At 45.7% G+C, this 13,472-nt stretch overlaps 1 protein-coding gene across 1 annotated transcript in view; it reads right to left on the bottom strand.

Moving 5' to 3' along the window:
• Positions 1 to 923: 923 nt before the first annotated feature.
• The window catches only part of HIC2 (HIC ZBTB transcriptional repressor 2), a 108,604-nt gene continuing 96,055 nt past the window's right edge, over positions 924 to 13,472 (bottom strand). The window contains exon 2 of the mRNA XM_075012728.1: positions 924 to 3,693. Within this exon, the coding sequence (XP_074868829.1) occupies positions 1,948 to 3,657 (1,710 nt within the window). The 5' untranslated portion in view covers positions 3,658 to 3,693 and the 3' untranslated portion in view covers positions 924 to 1,947. The remainder of the gene's footprint in view (positions 3,694 to 13,472) is intronic.

The following is a 13,472-nucleotide window of genomic DNA, read 5'->3' on the forward strand; positions in this document are numbered from 1 at the left end:
GGGCCAAGAACTGGCAGTCTAAATTCTCTGTCTTTTCTCCTAAACCAATAGCAGCTGTTGGCTGTGATGTCTTAGGCAGATGTTGCAAAAACACTTCCTTGCTTTTTTCATTTTGCTTTGTGTGTGTGTGTGTACGGGCGCATGCGTGTGTGCGAGCGAGTGGAATTTTCTGAAAGGGAGGATATGAAACACTTTGGTTTTTTCTCTTTTCCCCCTTCCTCCCATCTTATTGCACTCTGGATTCTAGTAAGTTATAGGCTGCTATTCCCCTCACCCTCTGTCCTGCCAGGTGTTTACACTCTGACCCAGATGTGCTAGGAGAATGGAGGATGAGGGAGCCTTTTTCCCACAGCATCCAGGTTCAATAAACAAAGCTGGAAAGGGCCCAAAAGCTCTAAAGAAGTTTCCTTCCTTTTATCTAAAAGTGACTACACAAAGCCAAGAGTTTGCTGAGCGAACCTTTCTAACCATCTATCCACTGGGGTCTCTGGCTTACTACATTTTTGTCTTTGGCCGCACTTTGCTTTAACAATTTTCTAGCTGACTTTTGATGGAAGGATGGGGTGGTAAAAAAATCCCTTGACTTTAATTTAGCTCCTACTTTATACATTTACTTACAATAAAAGAAAAAAAAAAAACCTGCCTAATCTTTCACTAACCATCTTATTGTTCTCATGAATTCAAGAGGTAGCAAAGGTAACGGGTCTGTTCACACAGACTCGCTCTTTAGTGAGGGAGGAAAGCTAAAGACATATACACACAAAAATAAAATAAAAAAATTAAAAAAGTACCTAAGGAACTTGTAGCAAGTCCAGCCTACATCAAAACCCCTTCCCGACCCCGCCCACCCCAAGAATTAACCTCAGACCTTCCAGTTCAAACATTCACATAAACATTACAATGGTTTTTCCTTTAATAAAACAAGTACCTCTAAGCAAAGAATAGTCATACGAAACTACTAGAAAACTAAAGACGACCCCCTGCTCACTGAAAGAAGTTCCCAGGGCATCCACACCCTGTTCAGTCATGGGTAAGGCTGCAGAGGTGCAGAGGAGGGGTGGGTAAAGTATGCCAAGGTTAAAGACTAAACCCAAAATGGAGAAAAAAAAGCGTTGCCATCTCCTTAACTGAAACATTACTTGGCACACAGCTAGGTAGACTGTTTAGCCATCTCCACCTCACGGGGAAGGATGACAACTCCCATCTCAGCTTCCCACAGAGTTTCAATGGGCTGCCAACCCTGTTACAGTCAGTCCACAGCGTCTGCAACGTTTTGGGGTTTCGTAGCCACATGGGCTGTTGGAAAATGGGGTTCCTTTATTTTAAAAGGTGTGGCAAGAAAGGCCCTTATTGAGTCAGGTGCTAGTGACATTAGTAACATAACTGAGAACAAAAGGAAAGGCAAAGCCCACACAGTTCCCCGTGAAGGGCGAGTTCCACATGCACTTTTCATTAGTGCAGGAAATAAGATCTGATCAAGGGCTACAAAGCATTACAGGAGCATCAACGGGGCCAGAGGGGGGCAGGTGAGGGAAATCAAGAGATGGTCCAGTCCAACTAGATCAGATCTCCCTCTGGGCGATGGAATTTTTCTCCCCATCCAACAGGCAGGAGGCCTCACTCCTGTTACTTGGGTGGAAGGATCAAAAAAGAGCGGCCGAATCAGCACCCACAAAAACAAATGGCATTTCTTGCCACACCCATTGGACTTGGGAAGCAAAGGGTGGGGAATAATTTGCGAATGGCAGCAGCTCCACTGTGGACCTACGTTTGTCTCCTATGTTAAAAAAAAAAAAAAAAAAAAAAAAAAGCAAAACAAAAAACACCACACGTTAAAGCTACGTTTGTTTAGGCCACCCATGACTGAACGAAGGAGGGGAGCTGCCCTCTGAAGCAGCAAGGTAAATCACTGCGGATGGGCTTGAAGCTCATTCTGGAGTCTTTGGCTTATGTGGGAGAGGTATGCATTCGCAGGTGGCTGATCAGATTGCGCTGCTGGGTGAATTTCCCACCACACAGTTGACATTCGTAGGGTTTTTCTCCTGAGTGGACACGCATATGCTCTGTCAGTCGGTACTGCCGGGTAAAGCGCATCCCGCATTCCTCGCAAGCAAAGGGCTTGAGCCCTAAATGGCTGCGCATGTGCCGTGTCATGGTTCCCCGCTGCGTGAACATCTTGCCACAGATGTTGCAAGGGAAGGGCCGCGTCAGCCAGTGAGTCTTCTCGTGCTGCCGCAGAGTGGCCGGATCCTTGTAGCTCTTCTCGCATACGGAACATTTGAAGGGCCGGGACTCTGCGTTGTAGGGCTGGTTCGGGTTGGACAAATCCTCCGCTTCCTCCTTGTCACCATACGTGCCTTCCTCCTTGATGTAGAGGTCTTCCTCCGTGTGCGTTTCCACGTGGGCATTGAGCTGCTCAGAGCTGGGGAAGCCCTTGCCACAGGGGATGCAGACGTACAGGTTGTCACCGTAGGCCACGGGCTCATATCCCTCCTGCCGGTAAACGTAGTTGGCGCTGGTGTGCCCACCGCTTTCCAACTCGCTCTGGTCGCTGTCATCACTCATCTCCTTGCCGTTCTCGATCTCTTCGTGACACTGGAACGTCCGATCCGGGCCGTAGGCGTTGCTCAGGTTCCGCTCGGCCGACTTGGACAAAGGCCCTACCAGGATGCCATTGGGCAGTCCCTCACCCTCCTCACCCCCTTTGCCCACCTCTTTCCGGTCAAAAGCGTGGTCTTTCTTGATCCACTCCTTCTTGCGCGTGGCGTGCCGGAGGCTCTTGCGCTGGCTGCTCTCCGCCAGGGAGTGAGTCTCCTCGCTCATGTCCATCTCCATAGGCTCGCTGCTGTCAGCGGCACTGTGTGGGGCTCCGGCGGCAGACTCGTCGAATGATGAGGCACTGTTGGCTGCGGGTGCTGAGGCAGATTGAGGAGAGCCATGCTGGCTTTCGCTGTGCTGCGTGTCGTCCTGGGAGGCCGCTGGGGGGAGCGAGGGGCTTTTTTTGGACAAGTCAAGGCCAAGCTCCTGGTCGCCGCTGCTTCCATTTGCGCTGCCACCACTGCCACCGTTTTTGCTGGCACCACGGCTTAAGGAGTGAGAGTTCTCTTGGTTAGAGCTGCTGATGAAGATCTCATCGTCAGAGACCTTTCCCTTTGGCAGCTCCTTTGAGTGCGAGCCCTTCATCCCCTCAGTTGACCCTGAATAACGAGTTTGGATGACTGAAGTGGTAGAAAGCCTGTGACTCCTGGGAGGTCTCCCGACACTGGGGCCACCGGCCCGACCCGAGAAAGACCTCCCATTTCGCTTCAGCTTCTTCCTGCAGAGAGCTGCCAGGTCGTGCAGTTGGAGGTAGCTTGCTGCGGTGAGGAGAGCATTAAAGTTCTGTTCACCAGGCTGGTCAGTCGTTAAGAGCTTCCCAGTATAAATAAAGTCCAAGATCTGTCGGAACACGGTGGGGTTCACCATGTCCGTGTCTAAGTTAATCAGGTTGTCATGCAGGACGAGGGATTTGAAATACATGCTGCTGGCTGCCAGGATGTTCTTGTGGGCACGGAACAGGGCATTTTCTACCACAATAATTACATCACAGAGGAAACCTTTGGCTCGTTGCTGGTTCAGCTGCAGTAGCAGTTGTTTGGCATGATTTGGCAGGTCCATTTCCACCTTCGCTTCCTTCCACCTTCACTTTACCACCTGTAAGACAGGAGAAGGAGGTCTATGAGGCCACCATTTCCACTTGGACAAACCTGTGTTTAATAGACTGGTTTAACACACTGCTGTTTAATATTAGCTTTGACACTGACTAAGGCATTCTGGGTGTGTTCCAGCACTGCAAGCTGTGCTCCTGCTAAGAATACAAGGAGAAACATTTCTCATGCTAATGCCTGGGGGTTAAAACCGTATATGTTTTTAAACAATCACGATACACTGAAACCACCTATTTAAAGGCATCAGCAGGGAAGCAATGGTTAGTTTAGAATTTGTTTTTTCTTCCACTTGAACCTCTTTAAAGAAGATGGGGGGAAAAAGCAAGTCGCTTCGCCATTATTTGTGTATTTGAAACATAAATATTTAATATAAGCAATGGCTTTCCTTGCTTTAAAAATATGGAGCTTGTCTCTTTGGGGTTCAAAGATATTATGGATGGCAATTTATTCCATATGCAATAAAATTTAATCACATTGAGGTGTGTAACTGGGGAGGGGAGGCTTTGAAGTGTATAAAATATGAGTTTAAAAATTTCCCTCTATTCACATCCACATCCTGGCCTCCCAGAGACTAGGATGACAAAACCAGGGCTCCAAATTAATTAGCACTGTTAAAATTCTTTAAAGTGCTAAATATGTTCTTGTTACCACTGCTAAAAAGCTCATCAATAATATTTTCTTAGATTAAAGAAAGAAAAATAAAATAGTACACAAGGGGCTTGTCTACACTAGCTCCTTACTTCAAAGGGAGGGTGGTAAGTAGGGTGTTGGGAGTTTTGCTTAATGAAGTGCTGCATATACACCACAGTACTTCATTAAGCAAATTTCTCCCTGTGGCAACTTCGAAGTGCCGGCTCAAATCTAGCCGCGGCTCACCCACCAGTACTTCGAAGTCCCTTTACTCCTCAAAATTACAATAAAGGGACTTCTGTATTTTTTAATTGGAGATATGCATCTCCTAGAACTGGAAGGGACCTCAAGAGGTCATCTAGTCCAGTCCCGTGCCCTCTTGGCAGGACCAAGCACCATCTCTGACATCTATTTGCCCCAGTCCCTAAATGGCCTCCTCAAGGATTGAGCTCACAATCCTGGGTTTAGCAGGCCAATGCTCAGCCCACTAAGCCATCCCTCCCACTCAGACACTTCAAAGTACCAGTGGGTGAGCCATGGCAAGATGCAAGCCAGCACTTCGAAGCTGCCATGTGGGGAAATTTGCTTAATGAAGTGCTGCATATGCCCTGCAGAACTTCATTAATAAACTCCCAACACCCTAATTACCATCCTCCCTTCAAAGTAGGGAGCTAGCGTAGACAAACCCAAGAGCTTATAACTGATGAACTGTCTATCTCAAGTCACTGTCTCCTTTATTATTCTGTCCCCTCAATGATGGTGAGATTCACAACGAACATTTTTTATACCCATATATCGCATATTTTATTTTACATGTGCACATTTTCTCTCTGCTAATGTATCTGGGAGTTTTAATGTTGGCAGCATCTTCGGGTACGTCTGTACTATCAGGAAGATCGACCTACACGCCTGGTAGAGACGCATGAAAACTATCTGAGGTTTGCAGTCAACCCCTGTACTCACTCTCTCTCAAGGAGCAAGGGAGAGTTTCTCTCACTGACCTTCCTCTGGGAGGGCAGACAGGTAAGTTGATTGCAGACACGTTGATTCTAGCTACGCCACTGCTGTAACTAACATTGTGTATCTGCAATCGACTTAACCCCCAAGTGTAGATCAATCATTTGATTTTTCTGAACATCATGAAAACCCACTGGCTTTACCACCGTTATTTTATCTTTTGAGAAGTGTGGCGGGGGCCCATCAAGATCAGTTACATTTGTGGATTTCTTGGGTATTACCATGTCCACAATAGGGGTCTAGTGTCAAATATTCTATACATTTGGCTTTCCTTTCCTACTTAGTTAGCTGGATTTCATATATGCAATATCGAGCCCCATACTTCACTGACCTCGGGATTCAAATTTTGTGGAGACGACATTTCCCTGACAGCTATTTTTAAAAGTACTTATTGCTTCCCAGACAAACAAGTTTTGTGTAACTGGCCTGGTGTTAATGAACTTCCTCCAGATAGAAATATAAATGTCCTCTCCTCCCCCTAAAAAAAGTTTGCGATTTTGATTCTTAGCTGTGATGGTCACTTCAATTCATTGATCTCTATTAAACACCAAGCATAAGATCCACGTCAATGCACTCTAGACCTCGGTTAATTAGTTAATAGATTATCCTCTATTCTTCTCCCTCTGGCAATCCTCAAGAATTAATTCCAATTAACTTTTGATCCAGATGTGGAATAAAACCCACTGTCTTCAATATGAAGCTCTTACCCAGAGAGAGCTCATATTTAAGTCATTGAATATGAGCACTGACCTCCAAAAATCAGCTGTAAGCAACAAGAGAATTGAGAACAGAGAATCAAGCAGGGAGTTTGGAGGCCACAAAAGCACTAGATGTTTTTTCTTGAATATACAGCCTCTGCCAGAGGGAGTACATGCTTTCAAGCATCTAGGTGACTTGGGCCTGTTCCACACTGTTTTGGTGCCAATTTAACTACTTCAGTTAACGCTGTGCTGATATTATTAACCAGTACAACCCTTACACTTAATTCACACGCACAGTTATATCGGTATAAAGACCCTTCTAGCAGTAGGGCTTGTTGCTGTGACTAAGTACCTTTGCATGGATATAAACCGTGGCCACACTAGGAGCTGTATCAATTGAACAATACCCGTTTCAAAGCATTACAGGAATGGGGGGTGTAGACCAACCCTTGGATTTGTGAACCAAAAGAAGGGTGGGGTAAGCAAAGCCCGAAAGTTCCAAAGTGCTGCGAGAATAGGCTGAACGCTCCAAAACATTCTCCCTCCCATTGGTCTACGTCTTGTTCGTACAGTTCCTGTCATGCTCATATGTCGCCCAGAACCGTATTGAAAATCTGCTTCCCCTCGGTCTCTCAGCATTACAAACGTCTCACCCAGTCCCAGTCCAGCTGTCCTGTCTATCATTCCCATTGCTTTCGCCAAGGAAATAGACCTTGGATGTAGCAACATTCTGGAAGCAGCAAAGGGGCTGACTTTCTTCTTTCAGTGGTGGTTACCCAGTTAATGTTTTTATTATGTGTGCTTCCCCTTGCCACTCTCCGACCTGCCTGGTCCCACTTGTTCAAGCCTCGTGGACCCAGGAAAAAAAAGTATTGAACAACGTCAATCTCGAGGCTTGAAAAATAAACTGCACTCTACCCCTAGGCAGTGATGAATGGTAAAGGTTCTCTGGGAAGGGTGGCGTAGGCCTGTGCTATCAACTTCTACGCCACGCCAGCTTTCGTGGAACAGCTGAGCTTTTAGCCCTTCTGGCTGTCTAGAAGAAAAACTTTCCAAATGTAAGCCAATGCAAAGATTTGGTCTCAGGTCTGCTCACAGGCTGTTTTTCTAGTGCCTGTGCTGCTGCTAACAATTTCCAAAGCATTTTAGTTTACTGTTCGAGATTCTTTTTTCACATCTATCAAGTACGTTGATCTGATAGTGAGTAGGTGTTCGGTAAAATTTACAAACCACCTTCAAAGATTCATGTTCATCCATTCCAGTGCATGCTTGCATATCCTTTTTATTTAAAATGAAAAATCTCAGGCTACACTCACTGGTACAGGCTGGCTGTTCTGTGCCATCTCAGGAGCCAGAGCATACAGGTGAACCCAGCCTCTACACCACAGAAATTTAAACACTGTTCCCAGAGATGGGTGGAGGACAAGGGATAAAATACCAGCATGAGCAAAACAGTAATTATTCATTTCTTCTCCCCTCCCCAGATGGCATTTCTGTCGGACAGAGAAGCACATACTAGCTGCACAAAAGCCCTAGGAGACCAGGATCTCCACTATTTGATACTGACAAGCACTGTAAAAACTCTATGCTGCAATTAGCCACACCGGAGAGTCCCAGCACACATCCAATTTGTCTGGTTTTCATGGCTTGTTTCCAGAGCTCCTGATCAAGTGGAAGAGACAGCAGCACCCAGGCACCAAATACCGACATTTATCATCTAGTCTTGTAAAATATGACTAACTTCTCTGTTGCCGATCCATATGTACAGGGAAGAGGAGGAAAAAAGTTACTCAACAAGGTAGCTCAACACAACTCCTATATATAAATATCTATTGCTCAAGCAGAGCAAATGGTCAGCTAGTTACATTGTTTTCGTGAACTGTATGATTATTATTCTGCATGTACATAACACCCCATCTCCCAAAGAGAGGGATTTTGAGCTGCTCCATAAAGGTGGTCTGTGGCAAGGGATCCAAGAGACAATAATAGGTCTTGCCCAGGCAGACAAATGAGAAATTTAGTAGGTTACGGAACTAAAACCCAATTTATTTCACAGTTTGCAGCATTTGAAAATGATGTCCAGACAAAATTTGTAAACACAGAATGTGCTCTATGCCTGAACTGCAAGTGCCTGTCTGATATAAAGCTTTGCAGAGACGAAAGGGCTGCTGCAGCTGCACGGGGAAAGACCTTTGATTAAATCATATCAACTCAATCAGGGAACTAGCTGTGGAGGCCCCACTAAAAGTAACAGCGATATTCATTTCCGTGCGACAGCACAAATGCCAACTACGGAAGTAACTATCCCAAATGGGCAAGTCAGTGCTCGGGGACGTAGTGTGGGGGACGAAGTTTTGAATTTTAACTCCTACTTATGAGATTTGAAAACACATCTGTGACCTTCCTTGCTAAGTCTGTCGCCGTTAGCTTTTTCAGCATGGTACATGCTCTTTAATGACATCCGCTTCTTACAGTGGTTCAGTTTTCCTTACCCATCTTTGTGCATCAGCATCACAAGAATTAAATAATTACTAGCACACATTGCTGTTTGGTAGGTCTCATGAAAAACAGTGGACTTTCTAAAGCAACCATGGAGTAGCAGAGATGGAGCACAGGATTTTAAAACCACTTGTCAAATTTTCGACTCCAGGGATTCCAAGGCAACCTAAGGGATTAGGAGTTCCTCACACTTACAGATTCCTGTTGACGGAGCAACAACAGTGCAGCAAACTCCATGGAGTAGAACTGTTCACTGACAGGTCTTGGACCACTTTGCCAGTATGACTATACTGGCAGACTTTCCTAGCAAAAAGCTCCCAGCATATGGACACAGCTTACGCCAGCAAAACTGCACATTGGCTGGTACAGCTTATTCTAGAGCCACGCCCCCCAGGCAAAAAAGCAGGTGGCACAGCTCACACCTCTCCACACCAATCATCCCTCTAATTGTTTCCATCCATATGCAAATTTTTTCCATCCTGAAGAATAATTTTATGCGCACAGAGTCGCATGCGAATGTGCACCACTAATAGAAACACTAAACTTGGCCGACAGCTCTGCTGAATCAGTTGTGCGGCATCTGAATCTCTCGTGAGAGGCTGCCCAAGCGCCCAGCTAGCAGGGAACACCGTTCCCCACTCCTGGCTGACGTAGCTATGCCAGCAGATGTTTGTAGTGTAGATCTGGCCTTTACTTGTATCTTTGGAAGTGCTGAGCACAGCCTCATCAATCCATTAGGGACACTAGTCCGAAACTGACCAGCTCAAAACACCTACTTAACAGGGACGCACTGAGATAGTCGCACCTTCTTGTTCACTAGCCAGGTGCAGGAATTAGTCAGCAATCACTAGGATGCTGCCAAACAGCAAGTATCAGCAGAGATCCAATGCAAAAAACCACCTCACCATTCCAAATAAATAAATAGTAAATATTACAACTTGATAAGAAATAACTTGTGCACTTTTATAATAGCCCCGAAAGGGGACAGGCTCATAAAGCTTCACAACTCTATTAGTACTGAATGCTGAAGAGAGCTTCCTGAAAAATAAAAAAATAAAACCAATACTGACAACCATGAAATGTTACCAACCCATGATTTTAGATGCTTTTCCATTAAGAAAGATGTTTAAAAAATATGGCAGATCTCTTTGCTGACTAGGAGACTTATTGACATTTGCGATCAGACACAATGGAGAGGCCTTTGCATATTGTTTAGGACCAAACAGGACTAGAGGTGTGTTGGCCACCTTGTGTTGGAGATATCCAAATACAAAGGAAGGCCCCAGTTTTGGTGACCCTGCAGCAACACCAACTGCTTAGCATGCAGTTTCCAGAGGTGAGAACTTCCTCAAAGGACCCTGGTATGCAGTAAAGGAAGGAAACAAAATGGAATCTTAGCATTACAGCAGGACCTCACTGCCACCAGTCCAGCTAATGAAAAGTGAAAGAACAGAAATGTTATGCTTTTAAGAAGATATTATGCACTATGAACAGCATTAAAATAAAGCTACACTAAACTAGGAGCTGACAGTGTCTTCATAAGCAATACTGCCTAAGGAACCGGAATGCATGTGAGAGTTGATAATTTATTAGAAGTCAGTGGCTCAAAGCCAAACTTGCGGGTATTCTAGTCTGATGGACACTGAAAGACCCTACCACGTGCTCCAGCATCTTTGCTGCTTTATTACCAAGTGAGAACAACTTAAATCCTCTCTCCATTTACCATCAAGACTCCAGAAAGAAAACTTTAAAATTAGTCAAAACACAAACAGTAACCAAAAAGTAACTACTTCGGATGAAATAAAAGGACACCAAGTGTTTCAGGGTTGTTTAAGGACCATAAAAAAGAAATTACACCCATCTACCAAAGCAAATGCAGAACCAAAGTAAGACTAACTATCTTTGCAACCTATGGCAGAAGGAGACACTATTTGATCTGCCCTCTGAGTTTTAGATGGGAGTGGTAAACAGTGTTTATATTTAAAAGGAGCAACAGTGAAGCAAAGAATTGTTCCAAAGCACACTTAACCAATCACTTGTTTCATTTAGAGAGTATGTGGGTAGGAGAGAAGATAGACACTGACGCCTTGTCTACACTAGGCAAAATAAGTCAACTGCAGATATGTAACTAGCTATAGCAATTACATCGCTAGAATCCATGTACCTGAGCTCGGCTTACTTGGCTGTCCCTACTGAAGGTTAATGTGAGAATTCCTCTCCCCGACTTCTCTTACGCCTCGCTTCTCATGAGGAATACAAGTGTCAACTTTGATTCAAGAGGTCGATTTGGCATGTCCCTACCAGACATTTGAAATCAAATCCTGGAAGATCAATTCCGAGCAAGTCAATCTTGCAGGCTAGTGGAGAAATAGCCTGAAAAGCTGTGTATTGAAGTAATCCTGTTTCTCATAAAATCTAAGGGCTTATCTACACTACCATGGATCAATCTTCTGGGGTTCGATTTCTCATGTCTCGTCCGGACACATGAAATTGAGCTCTCAGGGGGTCAGAGTTGACCCTGTACTCCTTGCGAGATACAGGGAATAAGGGAGGACGAAGAGAGAAACTCTCCCGCTGACCTTCCCCTGTACAGGCAGACAAGTTTGCTGAGCGCAGATACATCAATTTGAGCTATGCAATTGACAGCTAGAATTGTGTATCTGCGGGCAACTTTCTTGGTTTAGTACAGACATAGCCCAACAAGCAGAAATTAGAAGCTATGTATCAAATTAGATTCTATTAATCTTTAGCCTACCATGCATGTTTTAATATACAGAAGGGAAAAAGTGGAAGTCTCCTTGACTGCCAGCTACCCTCAGCTGCTCTGCAGCACTCCGGTGAACAAGAACAAAAACAAAAGAGGGAAGTTTATTCCCTATTCTGCTTTCTTCTTCTACCAATTTGAGTCCCTCTCGCTTTTACCTCAGAGAAGAACGTGCTGTGCCCAACGGCCACCCAATGTCTGTGGGCAAGTCACTTCACTTCTCTGTGCTTCTGCCGCCCCATCTGTAAAATGGGGGTGACCACACTTAGCGGGAGGCTTGGTTAAAAAGTGCTTTATGTATTACAAGGGCAATATGCCCACCTCTGATATTTGCAGGAACAAGACCCATCCAACTTCATTTGCTCCATTATGGGGTCCTACTGTTGACAGGTAACTTAGTCTTCCCTCGGCCTGGGATTCTGTTTTTCTATTCCATTTGTGTCTGATGAAGTGGTTCCCACTCATGTAAGCTCATGACCTCATCTGAGAGTCTAAGGTGCTACAGGTCTGCTTGTTGCTTGAGAAACTGCAGACTAACCAGGCTGCCCCCTCTGAAGCTTTTAATCAGGATTTATTACTTCTCCTCTAATGCTCCCTTCATCCCACAACTGTCTGCATGGTAAGAACACTGCTCGCATGTTCATTTCATTGTGGTCTTTGGAACAAGGCATCAGAAACATGAGCTGTCCTGGATACTTACCTCCCTGCAGATCGGTGGAGCCTCACAGGTTCCCCTGGGGAGCTGCAAATGCCACATAATTAAAGACATGCAAAGGGCAGGGGTTCAGCTCTTCAAAGCCAGCCCTAGGGATGCACTGACAGTGATATCCCAAATGGTGCCCACCCGTCCCCAGAGCACAGTCATAGCAGTGGAGCTGCAAGCAGTGTCAAAAAAGTGCCCTTTTTATGCTCTGGGTTTTTAAAAAAAAAAAAAAGGAGGATCAGCAAAGCTTTAAGTGGAGGGGGTGAAACATCAGGAGACCGGGGTGGGACACTGGATGCAGACCCATGGTGTTCACAGAGAGCATCTCACACTTCATCTCGAAGCATTTCCAAACGAGCCCTGCAAGCAGTACAGGGCAGAGATACGCACAGCAGGGGCCGGGCAGCACACACAGTAGGAACAGGCTGTGCAGTTGAAGCGGCAGGAATGGGACAGAGAAGGGAGGTTTGTGATCTCTTGTCCAACCGTAGGGTAAGATGTTGGGAAACTAACGTGTCTTGCAAGTGGGCTCCTGTGTTGAAAGCAGTACTGTGCCGAACGGGAGTCTCTGCTTAATACAATAAGCACCCCCCAAACTGCTGCAGAATCTGTTCTGCTTGGGTTGTGACACAAGCATCTTTCGGTTTGGTATTCAGCACTGTGATGCCTGGACATGGAGCACGAGAGCAAAACATGCTCAGCAGCTAAGGATCCCTGGCTTCCGGCCTCGAAATGTGAAACGTGGAAAAGTGAAAAGGTTCGAGGGTTCCTGCCCGTGCCTTGTGCCCCTGCCTAAACTATAACAAGCAGTGCCAGACATCTGCTGCAAAGCAAACTGCACATGGGGCAGAAAAAAAAGCAGGAGGGTGGGATGGTGCAGGGCTTACTTAAGGCTAGTCTGTGTTGACAATACCAGGGAAACAAAGGGACTCCAGGTCAGTATAAAGCTGCAGCAAAGCAGGAGCACCTTGCTATGTATTGAAACTATGAGCATTAGAATGCAGGTTAACCACTTTGTTGCCGCTTACCATGCCAGGTACAATGGGCTAAAGGCACCTCCATCCAGTGCTGCCTGACGTGCCAGGTACATCCCATGATGTTCCATTGAAATCACAACAGGCCATCAATAGAACGTGGCTGCACAGATGCTGAATGAAGAACCAGCAGGGACGCTGTTAAATGCAATTAAAAAACTGCAATCAAAATTGAAACGTACATTTCAAAACGGCCACCCTAATTCAAAGACAACAATGGGTTCTAGCGTTAACCCCTTCTCCGAGCAGGGAGGTGCAAACGTTGTGGGCAAACCACTGCAAACCTCTTGGAGCCTCATCCCCGGCAGGCCCCTTCCTCAGCAATACAAGAGCCTGGAGAGCTTCGGAGGGGAATACAGACATGCTTGCAGGGAACAGCTGTCCCTCAGCCATCATCCCCTCATTTCGCCCCCTGAA

Source organism: Carettochelys insculpta, chromosome 18, assembly GCF_033958435.1.
Source record: "Carettochelys insculpta isolate YL-2023 chromosome 18, ASM3395843v1, whole genome shotgun sequence".
NCBI lineage: Eukaryota > Metazoa > Chordata > Testudines > Carettochelyidae > Carettochelys > Carettochelys insculpta.